The following is a 25,941-nucleotide window of genomic DNA, read 5'->3' on the forward strand; positions in this document are numbered from 1 at the left end:
CCACCACCGGCAGGTTGTTGCCGCTCTTATGTACTGATCCTAAAGACTCTATAGGCTGGCTCACTTTACCTGGAGCATTAGGTTACTACTACCTTGTGTGTATACACGATGTATTATATAAATCATATGTGCTACATATTATATGTCTATATTACATTGTTACTATTATTAACACTACTATTATATCAAGATACCTATTATAATCTTCTGTGGGTCCTCTAGTATTATAAAGGCTAGAAAGCTAAAACTTTATTTCTCAAAGGCACCTGCAACTAGGACACCAGATGTGATTTTGGTTCAGCCAGTTAGATCCACTTGGTGAGACTTGAAATCAGAGCACAGGCAAGAAGAGAGCCAGGAGGTAACATGAAGCATTCATTTTTCTGATGCAGAACTAACAGGAATGGCATGACGGCTCTGGAGGCAACAAATGTGATGGAGACTTTCTAAGCCCAAGTCGTTAAAGGTGGGAATACTCAGGGGCTGACATGTGGGATAGCAGCTTCCAGAATCCCCCAGCTTCCTGACATGGCAGAAGTAGTCATTCTTTTGGTGCGCTACTTCTGCAGCATGACTCTGAAAGTCATTTCTGGAGATTTAGCCTGAAGCATATTCCTCCACTCTTTCTAATGATTCTGTAAGACTGAATTCTTTGTTGTCACTCCTTTTCTGATGGAGTGGGTTCTCTGATCTTCAATTAGACCTTGACTGATACACGTCCTGTGCATACCTCTGTCCTATACTCATTACGCTGGACAATCTTCCATCTACTTGCTGACCTTCCCTCCCTACCTAGCCCTAGCCTTCTTGACAGTAGAACCACTTCTACTCATCTTTATGTCTCCTACACCTAGAACAATATCTGACCCTTACCACAATCATTTTTTAGTGAGTTTTCAGACAATCACAATAACCATAATAACATGAGAAACATTTAGCATGAATATTAAAGCGTCAGATTGGGAATCAACAGATCTAGATTCTGCCACTATGTGATCATAAATAAATCTTTGAATGTGAATTCTCTCAAATATAAACTGATGGTGTTGACTGAAAGAGTTTTTTGGACTCTCAAATTCTGTTATTCTATGATCTAAAAATCTTCAGACAACTTCCTACTTTTGTAAAATGTCCATGTCTACAAGTATCCTTTAAAAGAAATGGCCCTGAGGAAAGCACTTCTTTCTGGTTTTTCCCCCACGGCCAACCATCTTACAGAGTTTTAAGACGCTCATAAAAAACAAAATAAAGTCCTTTCAATGAAGTAGAATTCTAAATTTAAGCAGCAGTGGCTAATACTCAAATACCATTCTATATATGCCTTTTTTAAAATTAAGGATTTAGGAAGTCTGAACACTCAAATATGTATTTTCCATTAAAAAGCAATTAACTCAGTAATTGTCCTAAACTAGACAAGTCTAAAATAGACTTGACATAACAATGAGAATTTTGAAGACTCCTTTCCTCCTCTCTGCTTGGCTCCATGACTTTGCTTCCATGGTTTCATTTCATTATCTGGAGGGGTTTCCTTCCTCCTGCCATTATTACAAAACCTGCATTCTATAAAGGCCCAGCCTCCATTTCAATCAATAAAATCTTACATATAGGAAATAACAGAAGGTTCTTAGCTTGGAATAATGCTATGAGATCTCTCCTCCTCAATCTGCATTCCCTTAAATAGTCCTAAAAACAACTCTTTTCTGGGTGAAATTCATCAAGGTTTCCCTAGCCCCTGGACTCTGCATCCACACCAACTGACAAGTGAGGGTAGGCTCAGTAGAGCCAGGTGAGGAGCCAGGGCTTAAAAAACAGGACACATAGGAAATGTGGGCTGTTGGGGATGTAGAGAGAAGCACTTAAGGGGGCAACAGAAGGCTGGTACACAAGATGGACAGAAAGAAAAGCAACCCAAACCCTATAGTGCCTCTAAAGCTAACCACTGTCAAAATTCCAATAACTTCTTCAAGACTGAATAGCTAGGATTTCTCAGAGAATTAATCTGTGCTCAGGGAATACAGAGATAAAAGTGTAGCAAAGATGGTCTTCGTATGGTTTCTCTCAGACTTGCTCACACAGTCCATCACACATAGATATCTTTGAATAAACAAGCAACTCATCCCTGAGAATAGAAATGGGACTTTATCAGGGCTGGTTCTTCCCAGCTCCTGCTGAGGACGGGGATGAGTAACTGAATTCACAGGATGCAGCAAACTCGGATTGTGGAGAACTATCTCAGGGCACTGATTAGGCCCTTCTCTCTACACATCCTCGTCAGGACAAACCTGCCCCGGACCCCGCTGCACGGGGCAATGGCACTACCCTAGGACTATGTAATCCAGGTAGCACTGCTTCCTCCAGGATCTCACCTGATGGTAGACAACCCATATAATGCTGCCACAGTAGCTTAACATACACAGTGAAGTCTACACATATGCCTTCTGGAAGTCCCTGGAACCTGCAGGATCATACAAACAGTAAACAGTAAGGTGACCTCTGTGTCTGAGAGGAGAAAGCTGAAGACTCTCAAGGCTGATGAAGCTGCTTGGAAACCATCCAGGCAAGAACCACTCCAGACTATGACCCAAGAAGCTTGCGTGGACTGGATTTCAATATGCACTCCTCTAGTAATTAGCTGTGTGACCTTGTGGTGGTTATTTAACCTTTCTGTGCTTAGTTTCCTCATCTGTAAAATGGGGATTAAGACAGTATCTATTCTATAGGGCTGCTATGAGGTATTAAATGAAATAACACACCTAACGAAGTTGAACTGCTGCCTGGCATGTGGTAAGCTATCAGTTTATTTTAGACATTATTATCATTTTTAATATTATTTTTCATAACAGTATGGTGAATGACGAGAATGAGCACTGGAGTCATTCCTAAATTAGAATCTCAATTTAACTTCTTATCAGCTGTGTGATCCTGGACAAATTGGTTTTTCTGAGCCCCCAGTGCCCTGATCTGTAAATGGGGCAGAATAAGGTCTGCCCCACAGAATTTTCAGGATTAAGTAAACAATGGAAGTGAACCACTCTGAACAATAGTTAGCACCTAGTAAATGCTTAATACTGTTTCCTCCCAAGGTCACCATTATGTAGGAGGGATATGAAAACATGAAACTGCTTTTGAAAAAAAAATAAATTAAAAATAATTTTTTTAAAAAAAGAAACTGCTTCTGAAGTAACCAGTGATTGATTCTAACTCTGTGAGCCTCTGCTTACATATAATCGGAGTCTTCATTACAGCTTTCTGAGTGGGACTCAACAATCCTGATTCTCCCTCGTCAGCCCTGTCATCTTGTTGCTTCCCTTCCTTTCCCAGTGAGACACTTGATCTTTTACATTTATCCTGTTATCCTGGTTACGCCAGAGAAGACCCCTTACTAACTCATGCTGGGCTCCTAGCCTGTTCTTGCCCTCAGTTGCTCACCATTGGCCCTCTCTGGGAAATTCCAATCTTGAGGAGCAATAATATGAGGTTGGCAAACTATCCTGATAACATTTCCTTTCCAAAGTGAGAAAAAAAAAAAAAAAAAGAATCCATGAACAGTGGGTTATTGAAATTTGCTAAGAGGCTACATCTTAAATAAGTATTCTCATGACAAATGAGAAAGGTAACTGGGGGAGGCGATTGGTATATTATGTAGCTGGATTGTGGTGATTATTTAACAGTGTGAATCAAAACATCAAGTTGTATATCTTAAATATGTACAATTCTTGTCTGTCAATTATACCTAAATAAAGCTAGGGTAAAACATCTTATGTAGCATCCCAGAAGGCTCCATTGTGTTTCCTCTTAGCATCCTCCTTTTTCCTGCCTCCAAAAGGCAACTACTGTTTTGTTATCATTATGAATTAGTCTGAAATCACCAGTTGGTCATTTAACCGACTGAGCCACCTAGGCACCCCTAGTTCATTCTTTCTAATTGCTATTGAAGACTATTTGTACACTTGTACACACCCACTAACCGTAGCATGTCAGGCACCTAAGAGGGCATCAAGAGACATGATCTGTGGTCTCTCCCTCATAAAAGGCAACAAATACTCTCTTGAAGTTGCTCAGGCACAACAGAAATTAGGACAGCTTTGAAAGGAAGGGTGAACAGGTAAAATAAGGACTCATAGTTAATCAAATCAGGAAAGAAAGTGCTGGCCTCCACCAAAGAATTGCATCTGCTCCTGTCCCTTATCAACATAATCTGGGAGTTACCTAGGTAGCCAACATTTTAATTTGAGCTTGAATTCTTTCATCCTTTTTAAAAATATATTTTTTTTCTTTAAGATTTTTATTTATTCATGAGAAACACAGAAAGAGAGAGAGAGAGGGAGGCAGAGGGAAGAGCAGGCTTCCTGCAAGGAGCCCAATGTGGGACTCAACCCCAGATCCCAGGATCACGCCCTGAGCCAAAGGCAGATGCTCATCTGCTGAGCCACCCGGGCATCCCTCTTTTATCCTTGCATGAAGCCCTGACAAGATCCTGTTATACTATCAACCCAGCCTCTCCATCCCCTTCAAAATTGAAAGCATCTCCAAAGGAGATGGGACACCAAACCCAATACCTTACCATCCTGAAAGATGTCAGGAAAGGGTGGCAAAGTGGTGAAGTTTTACAGTCCCTAATTCTGGTTGTTTTCTTCCCCTCCTCAGTTTGGCAAAGGTTCAAAGTATGGGAAACATCTGGATACTGAAGCATCTGGGTAAACAAGCAGTCTCATACTCTAGGTAATTGAGAATATGGTTGGATGGAAAGTAATTTAGTATCATTTTTCAGCAACACAAATAGTATCAATTTTACATGTCCATGCCCCCCCCTTTTGTTTTTTTTTTGGTCCATGCCTTTTAAATCACCAATTTTCCTCCCAGGAAAACATTTATAGAACTCATTGAAGCACTGCCTTCTACAGAAAAGAGTTTTATTCAAAGTACTGAAAATATGAAACCACCTAAATATCAAATCAACAGGGCAATGGGTAAATAAATTATGGTAAACTCATGCAATAGAACCATTAAGCGTGATTGATGGGGATGTAGAGCAACTGGAACTCTCATACTGCTAGAGGGAGAATAAATTAGCACAACTACTTTAGCAATTTGAAAATATTTAGCAAAACTCAACATACCTCCAACTCATGACCCAGCAATTCTATTCTTAGATATATACCCAAGAGAAACCAGTGTGTATGTTTACCAAAAGACATGTACAAGAATAATCATTATAGCTTTATCGCTAATAGTAAAAGTGTCAATCAATAGAAGGATGAACTAATTGTGGTATATTCACAGTAGAAGAGTGTATAGCAATTAGAAAGAATGAACTAGGGGTGCCTAGGTGGCTCAGTTGGTTAAATGACTAACTGGTGATTTCAGACTAATTCATAATGATAACAAAACAGTAGTCGCCTTTGGAGGCAGGAAAAAGGAGGATGCTAAGAGGAAACACAATGGAGCCTTCTGGGATGCTACATAAGATGTTTTACCCTAGCTTTATTTAGGTATAATTGACAGACAAAAATTGTACATATTTAAGATATACAACTTGATGTTTTGATTCACACTGTTAAATAATCACCACAATCCAGCTACATAATATACCAATCGCCTCCCCCAGTTACCTTTCTCATTTGTCATGAGAATACTTAAGATGTAGCCTCTTAGCAAATTTCAAATATACAATTCAGTATTGTCAACTATGATCACATTACTATAAATGATCTCCATTTGGGTAAGGGTTACACAACTATATACATTCATGAAGCTATACACTTACCTTTGTGGATTTACTCTTTCTAAATCTCAATGCATTTTTTAAAATGATAAAGTAATGTAGAACTCTAAATGACATGAAAAGGTGTCCTCTTTATTTTTAATTGGACTCCCAACTTTTAGTTGACTGCTACACAAATCTAATAAATATTAACTTTTTACTTCACTTTGGCTCATTTTACATATTGCATAATTCCATTTCAACTGTATACTCCAATGATCATTAGTAAATTTACCAAGTTGTGCAACCATCACCATTAATCCTTTTTAGAACATTTTCATCATCCCAGTGAATCCCTCCTGCCCCTTTACTGTTAATCTATTTTCCTACCCCAGTTCCAAGCAACCATTGATCAATCTACTCTATCCCTCTAGTTTTGCTTTTTCTGGACATTCACCTAAAGTGATCATACAGGCAGCCCGGGTGGCTCAGCAGTTTAGGACCACCTTCAGCCCAGGGCATGATCCTAGAGACCCGGATCCAGGTGATCCTGAGTCCCACACCAGGTTCCCTGCGAGGAGCCTGTTTCTCCCTCTGCCTGTGTCTCTGCCTCTCTCTGTGTGTCTCTCATGAATAAATAAATAAATAAAATCTTTAAAAAATAAAATAAAGTGATCATACAATACATGGTCTCTTGTGTCTTAATTCTTTCACTTAGCATAATGTTTTTAAATGCATCCATGTCATGGCTTATACCAGTAGTTTCTTTTTATAGCTGAATAGTTTTCCAGGATATGAATATACCACATTTTGTCTATTAATTCACCAACAGATGGGCAGAAATATTAACTTCTGCACCATTTCTAGCTACAAATAGAGCTAAAGCACCACCTTCCACCCTCCTCCCATTCTCCTACTCCTTCCAGAGAATCACAATCGTTTTGAAATTAGTGTGCAATCTTCCCCTTCACGCTTCTATACTGTTAATACACATGAATGCACACATGACAAAATAAGTTTTGTGGTTTTAACATTTACATATCTGTATACTGTTTTTTTTCAATTTGCTTTTTTGTTTTACTCGCAATTATATTTTTGAGATTTGTCCAATTTGTTTTAAGTGGATTGGATTCATTCATTTTAATTGCTATAAAATTCTCCAGTTACAAATAAGTCCTAATTTATCCATTTCCTCTATGATGGGCCATTGAAGTTTTCAATATTTTTCTGCTACAAAAAAAAAAAATAATGTTGTGAACATTCTTGATAATATCTCCTTGTGCACATGTGAGAATTTCTCTACATTATCATCTACTTAAAAGTGAAACTGTTGAATATGAGCACCTCCTCTTTACTAGGTATTGCCAAAAGAGTCAAGAGTTTTTATTGCCCCACATTTTCACCAATACTTGATATTAGTCAACTTTAAAAATTTTCTACCACTCTCACATAAGAAGTATCTCATGACTTTCATCTGTATTTCCTTGATTTTTAGAGATGTAATCTTTTTATATGATTATTAACCATTTGAATTTCTTCTTTTGTGACCGGCCTAATATGTTTTCATATGTCTTCCTATTTCTTTCCTTCATGTACCTTACATATTTAGATCCTAAGGCTTGCAAAAATTTCCTTCAATCTGAAAATTTCATTTAGTTTACAGTTTCTTTTGCCATACCAAAGTTTTAAATTTTATTGTGGTTAAATCCAGTCCTTTTCCATCAGGGTTTGTGCTTTCTCATAGTTTATTCAAGAAATTTTTTCCTATCTAGAACTCTAAAATATAAAAATATTCTCACATTTTCTTCAAATATTATGAACTTTTCCTTTTTTTTTTTTTTTAAAGATTTTATGTATTTATTTGAGAGAGAAAGAGTGATACAGAGCATGAGCAGAGAGAAGAGGGAGAAGCAGGCTCCCCCACCAAGCAGGGAGCCTGACACCAGGTTCAATTCCAGGACTCCAAGAATATGATCTGAGCCAAAGGCAAATGCTTAACTAAGCCACCCAAGCACCCCCAAACTTTCGCTTTTTAATGTAGATCCTTATTCCAGCTGAAATTTGTTTTTATGAATGCTGTGAGTAGGCAACTGTTTTCAAGTAGATAGTCAACTGTCTCTCAAAATAGCAGAAGTGCCTGACACAGCCATTTACTCCTAAGGGCAGCGGCAAAGTCCTACTCATCCAAAAAAACTGTTTAAGGATGGGCAACCCAGGTGGCTCAGTGGTTTGGCGCCGCCTTCAGCCCAGGGCGTGATCCTGGAGACCGGGGATCGAGTCCAACATTGGGCTCCCTGCGTGGAGCCTGCTTCTCCCTCTGTCTGGTCTGTTCCTCTCTCTCTCTGTGTCTCTCATGAATAAATAAATAAAATCTTCAAAAAAAAAAAACTGTTTAAGGAAAGGATTTGATATTTCTCAATATCCCTTAAACATAACAAGTCATAGCTAATGACGTTTGGTAGGGCAGAATAAACCAGAATATACTGGGTCAATTTTCCTTAGACCCAAGGAAAAAGACTGATTCATCTTTATCCAACAAAAGCATAATGAATCTGAACAGATACTAAACCATCTAGCAAGTGAAAATACTGGGCAATAGCGAAGTAGTTAGGCATTCCTACCAGCTTTCTTTTATTTTATTTTTTTAAGATTTTATTTTTTTATTCATGAGAGACACACACAGAGTGAGAGAGAGAGAGAGAGAGAGAGGAAGAGACACAGGCAGAGGGAGAGGCAGGCTCCATGCAGGGAGCCCAATGTGGGACTCAATCCTGGGACTCCAAGGATCATGCCCTGGGCCAAAGGCGGCGCTAAACTGCTGAGCCACACCCGGGCCACCCCAGCTTTCTTTTGGAGTCACAAAATATCAAGTTTTTATGAGTTAAATGAGGACACAAATCCAAATTTTTATCTAGCCCTCAAATTCACACTCTCATCCTTCCCTCTCCTTTCCAAAGCTTAAATTTAGAAAAGGGTCACTCAGGTAATGTATCTCAACAGTTACAATGTTAGGAGAAATGCTTTACCTTATGCTGTTGTAATCATGACCAAACTTCATTCATAGTGATATTCTTGAATAAACTAACAAAAATTATTTCAGTGGATATAAATCCTCATATAATTACTACTACTTTATAACTACTTGGGAGGTTTTTACATAATATTACATTTATCATAATTTACATAATATAGCTAGTATCAAGCAGTTAAATGTGAATTCCTTGTTCTCCTGAAAAAGGGAAAGAACACCATTTTAAGTTAATGATATGTTTCTGAATATGACACTCCAAGGCATTCTTAAGAAGGTATGTAATATGGAAACTGATAATTTACCAAATAAATTAACTGTGATCAATTCCTTTATAAAAATTCACAGGAACTATTAAATGAAAGCAAATGTTAGTTTAATATTTTTTACCCCTTCCTTCTTCTGCCATCTATTAGAACTTATTGAGAATACAATTTAACAGTATTTCTTTGGAAATGCTATAATGCAACTGCCGTATAATTATCTCTTAGGCTGCTAATTTTCAGTATTCTACATACTTCATAGTATATTTTATGTACACTTAAAAAATGTAAACTCAATGGTCAAGGAAACAAAATAGGTACTCTTTGGTTTAAAAATTCATTAAGCATAATAAATTCAATTAGACACAGTATGAGGTTTTCCTCAAAGCCATACAATAATAACACAAGTTTGTATTGTTCAAATATTCTCATTGTTATACAGGTTGTCATATTTCACTTTTAATAGGAACTGACTCAAAGAGACCTTGGAACAAAAGTATCCTAACCAAGTAGCAGTTCCCAAAGTGTTATGCTAAAAAAACATTACTCTCCAATTCACACAAATCAAACAATCAAATCAGAGAACAACTACTTCTTTATTCATAGAACAATGCACATTGGTTTCCAATGCCCAAGTGATGCTACCTAAAAAATATTTAAACAAGAAAAACTAAAGATGCTATAACTGGAAAAATATTAACAATAAAATATTTTTAAAACGGATCAATTAAGATCTTATTCACTGAATGATACTTTTGTGAGTTTAGCAATGATTCCAACTTCAGCTGAAAACAAATAAATTAAAATTCCTTACAGTAAATCCTAACATTGACAATCTTCTTCATTAAAAATATAAAACTAAAATCGATTCAACCTATAAAGACTAAATCCCACTAGAAAAGAAGAGATGTGGTTAGGTAGGAAATTAGATCTTATTGAAATTACATTTTATTGAAAGTAAGATGATGGAGATAAAACGGTACCTTCGTTACAAAGGTATCACAAACAGCTGTATTCTTTAAAATTATTCGTTCAAGATATAATTTGCTCTCCTGCAGTGTCAGATGCTAATACAACCAATTTTGTACAATCTAAGCACTGTCTACAGATGTACCTTCTGTTTTTAAATCAGCAGGAACCACTGACCAGCATAAACAGTATTCCTAACTAGATAATCAGCAAACATGTAAAGTCTGACACCCTCCCCAAAATACACATTCGATCACAGAATTAATTCAATAAATTTCCACGACTATAAACAACTGCACATACTGAACAAATCTAATTCAAAAAGCACCAAAAGTCAATTATTGTAAATAGCCATTATGCTGCACATTAGGAATAACTTCTAATATCTAAAATGGGGGAATTGTTTTAATTTATTAAAAGCATGTTTTCCAAGAGAATTCCTAAAGACACACATTATTCTGACCTATCCGATTTTCCACACTGACTTTATTATTCTCCTTTATTACATAACATCTAACAGTACGAAGAGGTGAAAACATATCTATAATTCAGTTTTTCAGAATAATCTAGCGATCTATACAAAAACAAAACAAAACTAGTGGTATAATTCAAAAGAACAGGAAAACCTACAGCAATATATTCATGCAGAGGGTAGGGAGAAAGGAAACAATTATTGAGGACCTGTTTGTCAATGGGCCCAAACTGACTTCACATTTTCTTGTTTAATCTTCACAGCCATCCTACAAAATAGGCACAATTATTCTTTACAGAAGAAGAAAGCAAATCTCAGACGTTAACTGATTTCCCCAAGGTGATTCAGCTAAGGGACAAAGCCAAGATTTAACGTCAAGTCCGTATGACTACAAAGTTCAAACAATCCTCTACACCAAGTTCTAAACACACACACACACACACACACACACACAATACAGGAAAAGGATGAAATGGAAAAAAAAAAAAAGAAAGAAAAGGATGAAATGGGCTTCATGGACAAGCCTGAAAAATGCTGTGGGTGAAGTTGTGTCTAAGGTGATGTGTAATTCCAAATAAGTATTTTACAAACTTATCTAAATGACCCCCTTTTAAGTTGGGAACATTTGATACATCAAAAATCCATGACAAATATCTGTAACAAAAATCAAAAAACAATTCAGAAAAATATAATTACCTGACTATCTAATACTAACTACCCTTGAGGGCCACTGAGTGATTCATTTCAGTAGTCTCTGAATAGAGCCAAACATCATGTTACCTTGAGTTCAAAAAAGACTGTACAGTTTTCAAAGAGCTTTCACATGCTTTAGCATTCATAAAATCCTCAATCCAATGAAAAACTTAAAGAAATATAATGGCTACATAAAGAGGAAAATAAAGACAGGTATTCTAAATGTACATGAGAGTACTCATCAGTTCTTAGCTAAACTCTATCCTCACACCTTAAGGCAAAAACATGGCCCTCAGGATGGAAAGTGAAGTAGTCCACTAACTGGTCTCTCACTTGTGACCCTCCCTCAAGGCTCAAGGAAGGAGGTCACCTCAAGCAGAACTCCATGGGTTATAGCAAGAGAATACTGCCCTGTTTCCAGAAATACCCAATCTCTCTACATAAGCAAGTCATTTCAGAAATGACAACTAGAGCATAGATCATTAATGGGGTCACAAAGTAAGCAGCAGACAAAAGATTCAGACACAATCTTTGGCCTTCAAATAATTAGAAATTATTACCTTCCCTAGAACTGCTTTGAAAAATAAGTCATCTTTATACCAAATTACAATAGGAATGCAAAATTACAGAGATTTCACTGCAAGAGATTATAAATGATAAACATGTCCACATGTTCAGAGGTTTGAAGAAGAGACTCTTATCTGAAGACATCACTTAAAAATGCTAATCACAGGGATCCCTGGGTGGCGCAGCAGTTTAGCGCCTGCCTTTGGCCCAGGGCGCGATCCTGGAGACCCGGGATCGAATCCCACGTCGGGCTCCCGGTGCATGGAGCCTGCTTCTCCCTCTGCCTATGTCTCTGCCTCTCTCTCTCTGTGACTATCATAAATAAATAAAAATTAAAAAAAAAAAATGCGGGATCCCTGGGTGGCGCAGCGGTTTGGCGCCTGCCTTTGGCCCAGGGCGCGATCCTGGAAACCCGGGATCGAATCCCACATCGGGCTCCCGGTGCATGGAGCCTGCTTCTCCCTCTGCCTGTGTCTCTGCCTCTCTCTCTCTCTCTGTGACTGTCATGAATAAATAAATAAAATCTTTAAAAAAAAAAAAATGCTAATCACAAAAAAATGCTAATCACTCACATGCAAGATATAACAGTCATATAAACTGATCAGTTTTTAATGTATCAGAATTTTCATATTCAAAGGAGTATCACCCTCAAAATAACAACCTTATGGAGGCAATACACTTATTTCAAGATCAAATTATTTTGAGAGTCCCCTTTGGAAACTTCCCTCAGAGATTTTGGAATGTCCATTTAAATTTCTCCTATTTTCCTAGTTGGGAATAAAATGAATACAGTCCTCTGGAATATGATTAGGCATTACATACTAAAGGCCTTAAGAATGTGCCAACTTGGGATGCCTGGGTGACTCAGCGGTTGAGCATCTGCCTTTGGCCCAAGGCGTAATCCTGGGGTCCCGGGATCGAGTCCTGAGTCGGGCTCCCTGCATGGAGCCTGCTTCTCCTCTCTCTGCCTGTGTCTCTGCCTTTCTCCCTGTGTGTCTCATGAATAAATAAATAAAATATTTTTTTAAAAAATTTATTTTCAGTTCTCTTATCACTGCCTATAAAAATCACTTCAAAACGTATTTAACGTCCAGGTCCAAAAGTGGCTCAGTATAATTTCTGTTGCATTCTGTTGTTCAAAGCAAGTCACTAAATCCACCTGATTGAAGGAGGGGGGAACAGAACCCCTGGCTTGGTGAAAGAAGTGGCATGTGCTAGAGGTGACACCATTGAAGACAGTCTACCATGTTAGTTTAAACAACATGCTGAGGCCTTGAAGCCTTCTGATTGCTCTTCCTGGACCCGCCTTCCTCCTGTCCCTTAATTCCATTGCCAGATAACCATTGTCTCTTTCCCCATGTTTTTTTATTTTCTTGCTTTTCATGATCATTTTACCATATATGTAGGTATCTCTAAATAATGTATTATTTAGCTTGCAAGATTGATATGTGTTTATTTCTTAAAATAATCTCTTAAGTTTCAATTTAGAATGCCTACATTAAAGATTATTTATAGAACGCAGAAAAGCCAAAAGAAAAAGAACTAAAAAAGCTTCTATTCCTAATTCTTAGGTATAATCATTGGAAACATTCTGGTATAAGTTAACACATTTGCACACTCCTCAATTTGTATCCTCTTGTTCTCGGAGTCTGTTTCTTGAGTTTGATTCATAAGGGCTTTTGCTTTATCTGATTCTATAATAATTGGTTTCTGAATTTTAAATGACAAATGGGAAGAACTTGGATTTGTGAGAAGTTCATTTAACCATTTGATTCTGTGAGGATGGTTAGTTTCCATAGTAAAGGACGGATACCTCTGTGTGTGTGTGTGTGTATACGTGTGTGTACATACATGTACTGAGTGATAATTCTTTTGGCCTAGAACCACACTTTAAGAGCTTCCGTCCTACAGTGATTTTTAGTGAATGTATTGTAGTTCATCACATAAATGTATCATACTTTTATTAGCCAATTCCTTATAAATCAGGCTGTGTAGTGTTACTCAACCACTGAGTCACCCAGGCATCCTGAAAATAAATTTTTTATTGCTGTTTTAAATATCTTCTATATGATAAATCATCTTTTGTAGGATGAAAGCTTTAATTTGTAAGTTATCTATATCTAAAGTGAGTAATATAATAGCATTTTATATTCAAACTATACAAAGTTTATTTTCTTATGGGATTTCAAAAAATGTTAGAACAGCAGCACAATCACTGATCATCCAATGTCAGTTTCCTTGTCATAAATAAGACAGAGAAGTACAGACCAATCTTATCTTTTTGTTCAGCATTTTTGTATTTGGGGTACAACAACTTAGTGAAATGAAGAAGCATGACACTGAAAAACATATTTTAGAATAGTTTAAGTAACACAGGCATCCTCTACAAAGATGTGAATATTGACTAGCTAAACCATCTGGAACTAGCAATTTTTTATGAATAGCGTTTTGACGACTTTATCAAATTCCTCCATGAACATCCTTCCAGGTAAGTGTTCAACCTCTTCCTTAAATACTTTGGTAATGTATTTTCCCCTGAAAATATTCATTTCATCTCCAATTCATCAGAAAAATGATATACATAGTATTCTCTTATGTGTAAACAGACAATAGACTGAAAACATACATAACAAAATAACAGGAATTTACCTGCATGTTGGGAAATCTTTATATCATATTTTAAATATTCTATTTCCTGAATTTTCCAAAGTGAGTGTTACACTTTTAAAATGAAAAAAAAAATGTAAAGAATAAGCAAGGAAGCATTGTTTAGCTCCTGCCCTAAGAATGAGACAGCATCTCACTCATCCGTCTACATGGCTGACAGAAATCATCCATGAGAAAACCTGAAAACTAAACTCTGACTTGACCACAATCTTTCCTTATGGTAGAAGTAACAATTTGAATTACTTGAGCATTTGCCACTAATACCCACAAAACAGATTAACTATGAGGAAGGAAACAATCGATGCTTGCAAGAGATTTCATAAGATCCCTAGAATAATTTTGTTCCATCAAGTCTGTAACCGTTCCAATCAGCCCACTTAACAGGACTGCTCCCGTGCCTTTTAAAATTCATTGTTGTCTCTAGCTTTGCAGGGAATGGGATCCAGTTCTCAGCCCAACAATCTGCAGAGGACAAGCACACAAAATATCATCCCAGTGGACACAATAATGCAGCAGGAACCACAGGCTCCAGCCCTCCTCTTTCTGCCATTATCATAATTTATGCATCCTTGGAGATTAGAGTATAAAACAATGATTAATGCTGAGGAAGTCAACAGCATCAAAGGTTTAGAAGTGACCACTGGCCTTAAAGAAGAAAATCATAGTTCAATCACACAAATGTTTATCAAACCTGTATTTTTAAAAATTCACAGAAAAAGGAAATCACTAAGCTACCACAATCCTAACTATCGTGGTCCTAATCTTTAAATGCTTTGGTTTCCTTTTGTCTAGGTCTGTCTTTCTGTGATCCTACATACAATCTGGGTTTTTATATCTCTGTGTAGCACTTGATTTTATCAAACTAATAATACTAGCCTATAAAGTCACCAAAGCAATAAAATTTAATAAGAGCAGTACTTTGAGCTATTAGAGATGCCATTATAACATAATGTTAACATCATCACTATATAGTTTATATAAGACAGATGTCACCATAATAAATTACTAACAATACTGGAGATATCTTTTCAATCCTCTGGAAAAGGCCAGGGTACACAACGTACAGAAGTAAAACTTACTTTCAAGAAATACAAACATTAGAAAATAGTTATAGGCTCTATATAAAAGGGAAACTAGTAATCCCAGAAGTTTTGGTGATGACACTGATGCCTCAAGAAGATTTTGGGCCTTGAATAATATAACATGTCAGCAAGGATACATGGAATTAGATTTCTTTAAGAATTGGATATATCTGCATTGAGCTGCCCTAATTTGTGATACCATGTTGCTTAAAACCTATATACTATACTGTGTTATACCTACAATAGTGGCTTTCAAATTTCTTTTACCCATTAATTACCCACATGAAGAAATATGTTTTATCTGCACTGATACATACTCTACACCCACAGAACAAAAGTTTCAGGAAACAATATTTTTTTCTTACTATATGTTATTTTCTCTGATAATTGCTATTCTATTCTATTTTTTTTAATTCACTTTAAGACCCACTACATTGATTTCATTACCCACAAGTGGATCACAACCTATCATTTGAAAACTACCAATAGGCCTTTCTTAATGCTTAGGATGAAGGGGAGAAAAAAGAATAATATCACAGACCCACTATGTACCATGAAAACATGCAGTAAGTAAGATATCATTTGTGTCCTCATTCTTACACCAACCCTGTTAGGCAGGTCATGTTCATTCATTTCAATAAAGGTACCATCCTTGCAACAAATGTTGCCTGCGTGCTTATTATTTGTTAGGTGTCGGTGCTAAAACCGGGAATAGCTGAGCAGTGAACAAAACCCATACAGTCTATGCCCTCAAAACACTAGATTCCATGGAAAAAAGATCTTAAATGGGAGGTAAGTGCTACAGAGAAAAAGCATGGCATTCTATGACAGCGCATAACAGATCCAAGTTAGATGGAGAGATTTTTAAAGGATTCCAAAAGAAGTATCGCATGAACACAGACTTCAAGGATACCCAGGAATTAGGTAGGGAAAAGTGGTATGGTGGACGGCAGGGACCGCACTGACTAAAAGTACACTTGAGGCAGGTAGGAATTTGGGTCAAAAGAAGAAAAAGCCCAGGGTAACTATCACTGAGCACAAGGGAAATGAGGCCAAAAGAGTCTGGTGTCAAGCCATGCTGGGTCTCAGGGGGCATATGAAGGACTTTGGACTTAATCAGGTGTAAAGAGAAGCTACTGAACAAGGAGTGAAAGGTAGGGAAGAGGACCAGATAGGTTTTCCAAAGATTACTCCTGCTGTTCTGTGGAGAACGGACTGTCACTAGGCAAAGCCGAATATAAGTTTAGTTAGGCAGCCACAGCAAAAGCCTGAGTGAAAAATGGTACAGACTTCAATGCAAGTGATGGCAATGGAGGAGAAGTTAGCCAACTTGACCCAAGAGACAGAACTGGACAAGAAAAATCAATGCGTAAGCGGAGAGACAAACACAGAGAGGATGACTCCCAGGTTCCTGATACAAACAACTCTAAGATGGGAAAGTCGTAGAAGGAGCCAAGCTTGAGGGCAAGAGCCGACGTTCAGTTTAAGATCTCCATAAGGAGAAACTCGAGACGAGCCTTCAAATAGACAGTCTGATTATCACACACCTAATAAATGTCAGAGACAGACTGGAATCCTGCCAGGTCTACTTGACATCAAAGTTCTTTCGCGACACTGAAATGCAGATGAGAATGATGATGGTGAGAATGTGGAACATGATAAAGCATCAACTGACAGTTTCTGAACTTATACAATGTGCTAGGTGCTCACAACCACCTGACCCCTACTGAAGAAGCTGCCCTTAGAGAGGGGCACTGCAGGGGAACCCTGCAGAAGTTGACAAAGGAGCAACATCAGGATTTAAACTCAGATCTAGACAGACTCCAAAAGTTATGCTACTGACCTCTAAACCATAATGCCACTCAAATCCAGAAGTGAGGACACTAGTACCTTTAACTCCCAACCACCTGCCAACAAACTTTAAAGTTTCCTGAAGGCAGAGCAGTGCTCAACTCATCTCTGTGAATTCTATCACAATGCATCATTAATGGTTTGCTGAATGAATGTGAAGAAGGCATGCTCTCGATTTGCTGTTAACAAGGTTTAGGTTTGGAAAATCACCTAGAGGCTACATATCACTAACTTTTTTATAATGTATATAATTAAATTCAAAACACATCAGTAGGGATCCCTGGGTGGCGCAGCGGTTTAGCGCCTGCCTTTGGCCCAGGGTGCAATCCTGGAGTCCCAGGATCGAGTCCCACGTCGGGCTCCTGGCACGGAGTCTGCTTCTCCCTTCTCCTGTGTCTCTGCCTCTCTCTCTCTCTCTCTCTCTCTCTGTCTACCATAAATAAACAAAATCTTAAAAATAAACAAATAAAATAAAACCAAAAAGAATAAAGTTAGCTCAAAATTAATCTCAAGGTATATATACACTGTAAGGAGGTCTTCTAAGAAAGAAAACTTGGTTCCATTTATCCAATAAATACTGAACATCTTTTCAGTATGCAAGAAGTTATTGTACTTCCTAGAATCTAAGAAATTACTGCAAGTAAGATGCACCAGTCTATCACTATCTAAAAAAAGAGGGAAAATTAAATGATGGTACAATGGTTTCTTATGTAAAATTAATTTATTCAGTTTTTAGAACAGATTTATTTTAAATCTGACACCACTGTGCATACATAAAACATAAAATACAAGCACAATGAATTAGTCAAAATATTCCTAAAACTTTTTCAAATCAGAAAGCAACTCTTCTGAACTGCTTTTCAACCCAGAGTTCTCAACCCAGATTTTCCACATAATACCATCCGTTGTGCTACCAGGGGAACTTAATAATGCAGCTTTTCCAAAACAAAATTAAATGTTTTCCTACTGCCTCCAAGACTTTTTCCCAAGCTGCTGACACTCTTTCTGTAATAGATGCTGACCTTGCAAGAGGAGGTCAACAAAAAGTTTTCAGATTAAAATCATGCCTCATATTACTTTCTCAAATGATCCTGAAAAGTCAATCATTGCAGGTGTCCAATCGTATACCAGGACTCACAGCCAAGTTCTTCCATGCCTAGGCAATGACATCACAACAGCTGCCTGGCTTGCAGTGATTACAAGATCCCATCCATTGTAGATACATCATGATTTCAGACATTAAACTATGGAAGAAAATGTGACCTGGAATCAATAAGGTAAACTGGCTCAAATTCTACAAGATTATATATAGACACTTATAACATGAAAGCCTCATCTGGAAAGGAAGATGTGGTTCATTGTAATTTTGTACCCAATTTTTCACTGTTCTTCCTAGAGAGAATTCTACATACCTGTCTGTTGGCACATGACTTGCAGTGGCCTTTTTCATGGAAGTAATGGCCAAAGAAATGCGAATACAGGTGACTCTGCATCAGATAAAAGGTTCAAACAACAAATAGATTCTCTTAGTTGGAGATCTGCCATAAAGTACTTTAAAAACTCCTCTCTTAGTACACCTGGGTGGCTCAGTGGTTGAGAATCTGCCTTTGACTCAGGTTGTGATCCCAGGGTCCTGGGATTGAGTCCTGAGTCAGACTCCCTGCAGGGAGGCTGCTCCCCGCTCTGCCTATGTCTCTGCCTCTCTTTCTCTCATGAATAAATAAATAAAATCTTTAAGAAAAACAAAGAAACAAACAAAAAAACCCCTCCTCTCTCAAAATGAAAATGCACCCAAGCAGTATGGAAACAGATAACAAAGTATAAAGTACAATTCTTGAAAAAATTTAAATACCACTTATAGCTGGAAAATAATTTCTGTTAATTCTAACAAACCCATGATTAATCACACACAGTATGGATGTAAAATTATACATAGAGAGATTCAACAAGAAATCAAAGCTTATAATGATAAATACTTGAAAGATGATTTTTACATTGAAAAATAGCTAAATACAACTCAACTGATTGTGTGGGAGGATTCACACCCAATTATTCATGCACAGAAAATTAATTATAGGCTTTTCTATAGTCTATATTACATATATATACACCCACATAACACTCATCCTCTTTGGACTCATTTCTCTATCATTCAGACTTCCTGTATACCTGCCGTATAATATCAAGGTACTTGTTATCCTAAATTCCAAAGACTGAAAGAGAAGGTCACCTGGAATGGAATTATTTAGTTCCTTAAGGTAAAGATTTTGTTGTAACCTTGGACAACTTCATTAAACTATTTAGGCATCAATTTCCTCATAAGGAAAATGGGGATAATACCATCTTCCTCAAAGAGCAAATGCTAGGATTAGGATACATTATAACAAACTCAAACCACTGCCTGAATAAAGGGTTCCTTTTTTAAAAGCTAGCTGGAGTTCCACTACAGTTAAGGTGAATTAGGATTTAGATCAATGTTCCTATTCGTAAAAAAATAGAACAGATGAATAAAATATAAAAAAGAGCAACTGTTCAAAGGCATCAAAGAATTACCCAAAAAGTATCAAATTACACTGAGCCAAGATTCAGGAGAAGAAATCTTCAAAAAAATTATTCTAGCATTTAAGGCCACATTTCTCCTAAAGACAGACTGATTCCAGGAAAAGCATGTAAGAGGCTAAAAGCTGATCAGAGTTTTCAAATCACCAGCAGGTTAAGAGGACAAAACTGGAATTCAGAGCCTATAAAAGGGAGGAGGTCCCAGGAAGCACATCGGGCTTTGGACTGGGACCCCAGATAATTAGAACTTCTCATGAGAAAAGTGAAAAGGAAATAGATGAATCCTCACAGAGAGTGAAGCACATCTTCAAATCATCTAAATCTCTGATTGGAAGAGAAGGAAGGATGGGGTACAGGGATGGGAGACTGCTCATGCTCCTAGACTAAATGCAAAAAAAAAAAAAAAAAAAAAAAAAAAAAGCAAATCCTTACTCTGGGCCTTAAAATAAATGTACGGTTTTGAATACATAATAACTGGCACTCAGGGATCCCTAGGTGGCGCAGCGGTTTGGCACCTGCCTTCGGCCCAGGGCGCGATCCTGGAGACCCGGGATCGAATCCCACGTCGGGCTCCCAGTGCATGGAGCCTGCTTCTCTCTCTGCCTGTGTCTCTGCCTCTCTCTCTCTCTCTCTGTGACTATCATAAATAAATAAAAATTTTTTTAAAAAATTTAATAAAAAAAAAAAAACTGGCACTCAAAAAACAACCAAGAAAACAAGAACAAAAGTAAAGTGACTGAAAACTAGTGGGTCCCACAGTCAAGAAAAACAGACCCAGAAGAGATTCAAATAATGGTGTTAAAAGATACAGACACTAAAATAGCGTTGCTTAAGGGGAGGTGGGGGGGCAGTATTACCAGGAACAGCTAGGTAAATAATGGTGACAATCACCCAAAATTAATGACAAAAACCAAATCCTAGATTCAAGAAGTAGTCCAGACTTCAAGCAGGACAAATACAAAGCAACACAACATAGCACAACTGTCGAAAACACAACATGGAAAAAAAAAAAAAAATGGGGCACCTGGGTGGCTCAGCAGTTTAGTGCCTGCCTTTGGCCTAGGTCATGATCCTGTAGTCCCAGGATCGAGTCCCACATCAGGCTCCCTGCATGGAGCCTGCTTCTCTCTCTGCCTATGTATCTATCTGCCTCTCTCTCTGTGTGTCTCTCATGAATAAATAAATAAAATCTTAAAAAAAAAAAATGAAGAGGAAAACCTTAAAAACAGCCAGAAAAAAAAAAAAAAAAGAAAGAAAATCACCACGGAAGGAACAACAGTAAGACTTACGGTTGACTTTCCAGCAGAAATGATCAAAGCCAAAAGACAATGAGGTAATAGTTTTAAAATTTGTGGGAAAATATCAACAGATAACTAGATGTTTATACCCAATGAAAATGTCAAAGATAAAGAGGCTACCTTGGGGAGGAGGCTAGCAAACAGCAGCAGTTTGTGAAATTCCAAATCCTCAGGTAAGGGATAAGGCCTCCCACTAAAGAGCAATTGTTGGGAGTGGAACCAAAACTGAACAAAGAAAATATAAAGGAAAAAAAAAAGAAAGAAAGAAAATAGGAAGCAAAGAGAAGGTTCAGATAAAAGTGGGAGAAGAGATCAGAGCCAAAGAAATTACACGGTATACCATTACATACTTTTAACCACCACATGAAATAACAGAAGACTAAATCCAGTGAAGTTATAAAGCCACCTAACTGCTCCTCCTCCTAATATTACAGGAAAATCAATTTCACATATAAATGAGCAACAAAAACATGTTAAGAGAAAATCCCATAGGTTCAGCTCAGATCATGATATCAGGGCTAGGAGATTGAGCCTTGCACTGAATGTGAAATTAAGAATCTCTCTCTCCCTGGGTGCCTGGGTGGTTACACATTTGACTTTGGGTTTTGGCTCATGTCATGATCTCGGGGTCATGAGATTGAGCCCCATTTCAGGCTCTGCACTCAGCACTGAGTCTGCTTGAGATTCCTTCCCACTCCCACTCCCCTCCCCGACCCCGCTTCGCCCCCAGACTTGCACATACTCTCTCTGACTCTAAAAAATAGAGTAAAATCTAAAAAAAAAAAAAAAAAAACACACACACACACACACAAACAAGATTCTCCCTTTCCCTCTCCCTCCTCCTCTCTTTCACCCTCTCTAAAAAAAATAAATATTTTTTAAAAAGAAAATCCCATAGAACTTACAATAAGACAAATCAGAATAAGATTCAGACTACTATCCCTACAACCAGAAAGACAGGACCACATAATAATTAAAACTATAACTTCCTATTTCAAAATAGTTTAAGTACATTAAGAAAATTGTAAGACATGAAAGAAAACAGAATTCTAAAAATGTACAAATGAACAAATGAGGTAATAAACTCAGGAAAGAATAAAAATAAAAAGGAAAAAAGAATAAGAAAACTAATTAGAGGAAATACAAAAAATAAACACAACAGATAATGCCTGAAGAGAAACAGAAGGTTAGGAGGAAGGGAGAGTCATTTCCAAAAGAAGTGAGGAAACGGATAAAAAGAATTCTAGGGCAGCCTGGGTGGCTCAACTGCCTTCAGCCCAGGACGTGATTCTGGAGCCCCAGGACTGAGTTCCACGTTGGGTTCCTGTTTCTCCCTCTGCCTGTGTTTCTGCCTCTGTGTGTCTCTCATGAATAAATAAATAAAATATTTTAAAAAAAAAGAATTCTAAATAAAGTAGCAAGTACTGAGGAGAGGTGAAGAAAACAGATGAATTAGAAAAGACAAAAAGAAGAAATCAAAAGCAAGAGAATACTAAAATAATTCAAGAAAATACTCAAAAAGAAAAAAAGACTTGAAATCACATATTGAAAATGCATACCTAAAAAAAAAGAAAAAAAAGGCATACCTAGCACCTGAGAACATCCAACCAACACATAGTCTAATAAAATTACCTGGCTTTGAGCCAAAATGGAATAATAGCAGACACGGGATTTACCTCCTATCTGAACAATAAAAAACAAACAAAAAAAATGGAAACAAGCGTTCTCAAAACACTGGACATCAGGAAATGACAACAGTGATCCCTGAGAGTAAGAAACAAATGAGGTAAGCCTACAATTGCACCAGCTTACTGCCTACAGCAAGTCTCCAGGCCGAAACATAGGAGACTGAGGCCAGGATGATCCCATCAGACTCCCTGAATTGAAGAGACTTAGCTAGGGGGGTAATGGAAACTCAAAGTGGCTAGAGTTAGCAGGAAGAATACCAAAAGGAAAGTGCTGCCTAGAGAACTCTGGAAGCCTTCAGAGGCTACCTTCAGTATTCAGAACTGTGCTGATCTGAATGTGCATGTGAGGAAACTACCCAAGGATGAGGAAAGAATCATCCAAGAGAATTGGAGGCAACAGTGCCCACACTCATACATGGCAGAACAGTGACTGTTCCTTCCAGCTAGACTGGAAAAACACTCATGATTCACTGGGCACCAGGTAGAGTACAAAGAAGGGTCTGGCCTCAGTAGTCAGGAATAATTAGTCCCAGATTAAATACTGCTTTGGCCCTAACTAATCTTAAAAGAACGACCCAAAAGGATCAAACTGTTTCCAAGTAAATTAACTGTGTCCCAGAACAAAGCTCACTAATATTTATAGGGATACAAAAACATCCAGGACTCAAGAAGGTAAATTCACTATTTCTGGCATCCAATTAAAGATCACCAGGAATGCAAAGAAGCAGAAAAATACAAACTAATTCATTATCCTGAAGACTGGTAAATAAAGGGAAAGAAGCAACCATTTATCCTGCCTTTACCCAAGACCAGTAACACATTTACCAAATAGTAAACAAGGGATAGTGTGTCTCCTAGTAAAAGTACTCCTACTAATAAATAAATCTAGACAAGTGAGCAGCAACACCTGTTAACATAAAAAAACCGGGGGTAACTAGACATTAGATGTCTCCACATGAAAAAACATACCACCACCTATATCCTGACAAAGAGATCAAACATGATTTCAATCAAGCCTTTGGACCCAACAGCAAATTTGTGGAAATACAAAGGAGAGAGGACCATGTTAAAGTGCATCCTGAGTACACAATCAGCAAAGTATGGACTATGGGAACCTCTACAAGTCACATGCCTGGTGTTCTTCAATAAATGAATTTCAATGGAAAGAAAACAATGGAAAGCAAGCTTCTAATTTAAAAGAAATTTAGGGGTGCCTGGGTGGTTCAGCCAGTTAAACGTTCAACTCTTGGTTTTGGTTCATGTCATGATCTCAGGGTGGTGGGATGGATTCCCACATTGAGCTGTGCACTCAGCAGAGTCTGCTTGCAATTCTCTCCCTCTCTGTCTCTGTCTCTGTCTCTGTCTCTCTCTCTCTCTCTCTCTCCCTCCACCCCTCTCTCGGCTCACATGCTCTAAAAATAAAATCTCTTAAGTAAATAAATAATTTAAAGTGATAAATTTAAGAATCCTTAAATTTGCAAGACTAAACTATGCTGCCTTGGAGGCACATCTGAGTGATAAAATAATAAGCACAGAAAGTGATGACTATAAAGTTAGGATAGTGATTATTTTAAGAGAGAAAGGAGTTGAGATTAGGGTGGACCATATGAAATATTAGTCAGCCATAAAAAGGAACGCAGTAGTGATACATGCTGTAACATGGATGAAACTCGAAAAATTATGCTATGTGAAAGTAGACAAACATAAAAGGCCACATATATTATGATTCATTCACATGAAATGTCTACACTAAGCAAATCCATAATGACAAAGTAGATTAATGCTCGCCAAGGGATGGGAAGAAAGGGAATGGGGAAAGCCTGCTGATGGGCATGGGGTTTCTCTTTAAGGATAAAAATGTTCTAGAATAAGGCAGTGGTGATGACTGTACAACCCTGTGAATATACCACAAAACCACTGACTAGTACACTTTAAAATGGTGAATTTTATGGTATGTAAATTATATCTAAAATTTTAAGACAAAAATCATTACAAATGTATAAAATCATTTCATAATAAAAGGTTCAATTTATTAGGAAGAAATCATTTTAAGTTAGTATCCAACCGTAAAGAAGCCACATAAACTATAAAAAACAAAAGTTGACAGAACTACAAGGATAAATGAAAAAGCAACCACGATCATAGAATGAGATTTTAATATACATTTCTTCTGCAAGTGAAAGAACAAAACAACAAAAAATTGGTAAGGGCATAAATGAATGGAAAAAATCAACCTCACAGAACACTATAACCGCAACCACACAATATACCTTATTTTAAAGTACACGTGGAACATTTACAAAAATTGACCAAATTCTGGGCCAAAACCCAAGTCCTGACAAATTTCACAGAATTAAAATCAGATATAGCAAGGGGTCAGCAACATTGCCACTGCCACCCTATACCTCAGAGCATTAATAAAAAATTTTTTTTAAAAAATCAATTCCGGGATCCCTGGGTGGCACAGCGGTTTGGCGCCTGCCTTTGGCCCAGGGCACAATCCTGGAGACCCGGGATCAAATCCCACATCGGGCTCTGGGTGCATGGAGCCTGCTTCTCCCTCTGCCTGTGTCTCTGCCTCTCTCTCTGTGACTATCATAAATAAATAAAAATTAAAAATTAAAAAAAATAAAAAATAAAAAAATAAAAAAATCAATTCCAGGTGAATTGCAGACTGTATGTGAAAGGTAAAATTAAATGTTAAAACCTCTAGAATACAGGAGAAAATCTTTTAAATCCATGGAATAGGGAAAGAGTTTTAAAATAGGACAAAAATCACTAAACATAAAGAAAACTATTAATAAATTGGACATGAAAAGTAAAAATTTCTGTTCAGCAAAAGACTCGATTAAAAGTAGAAAGATAGACCATAGAATAGAAGATAACTGTAACACATATAATCACTGAAGGGCTTTAAATACACAAAGTACTAAAAAAAAAAAAAAAAAAAAAAAAAAACCAAGATAGTCAAATAACCAATAAATATACTAAAAGATCTTCAACTTCACCAGTAATCAGGAAATGCAAATTACAACCAAAATGAAATAAACTATACAACCACCCAGAAATACTAAAATTGAAGAGACTTTAAGATTTTATT

General features: G+C 37.3%; 1 protein-coding gene across 18 annotated transcripts in view; it reads right to left on the reverse strand.

The window, feature by feature from the left end:
- DENND1A (DENN domain containing 1A) overlaps positions 1-25,941 on the reverse strand; it is a 508,126-nt gene that overhangs the window by 395,830 nt on the left and 86,355 nt on the right. The window contains exon 1 of one of the 18 annotated variants that reach the window (XM_072777856.1): positions 18,709-18,739. The exons of the other annotated variants lie outside the window; for them this stretch is intronic. Coding sequence (XP_072633957.1) covers positions 18,709-18,724 — 16 coding nt within the window. The 5' untranslated portion in view covers positions 18,725-18,739. Of the gene's footprint in view, positions 1-18,708; positions 18,740-25,941 lie in introns of those variants that run through there. 18 annotated transcript variants of the gene reach the window in all.

This window comes from Canis lupus, chromosome 16 (genome assembly GCF_048164855.1).
Source record: "Canis lupus baileyi chromosome 16, mCanLup2.hap1, whole genome shotgun sequence".
Taxonomy (NCBI): domain Eukaryota; kingdom Metazoa; phylum Chordata; class Mammalia; order Carnivora; family Canidae; genus Canis; species Canis lupus.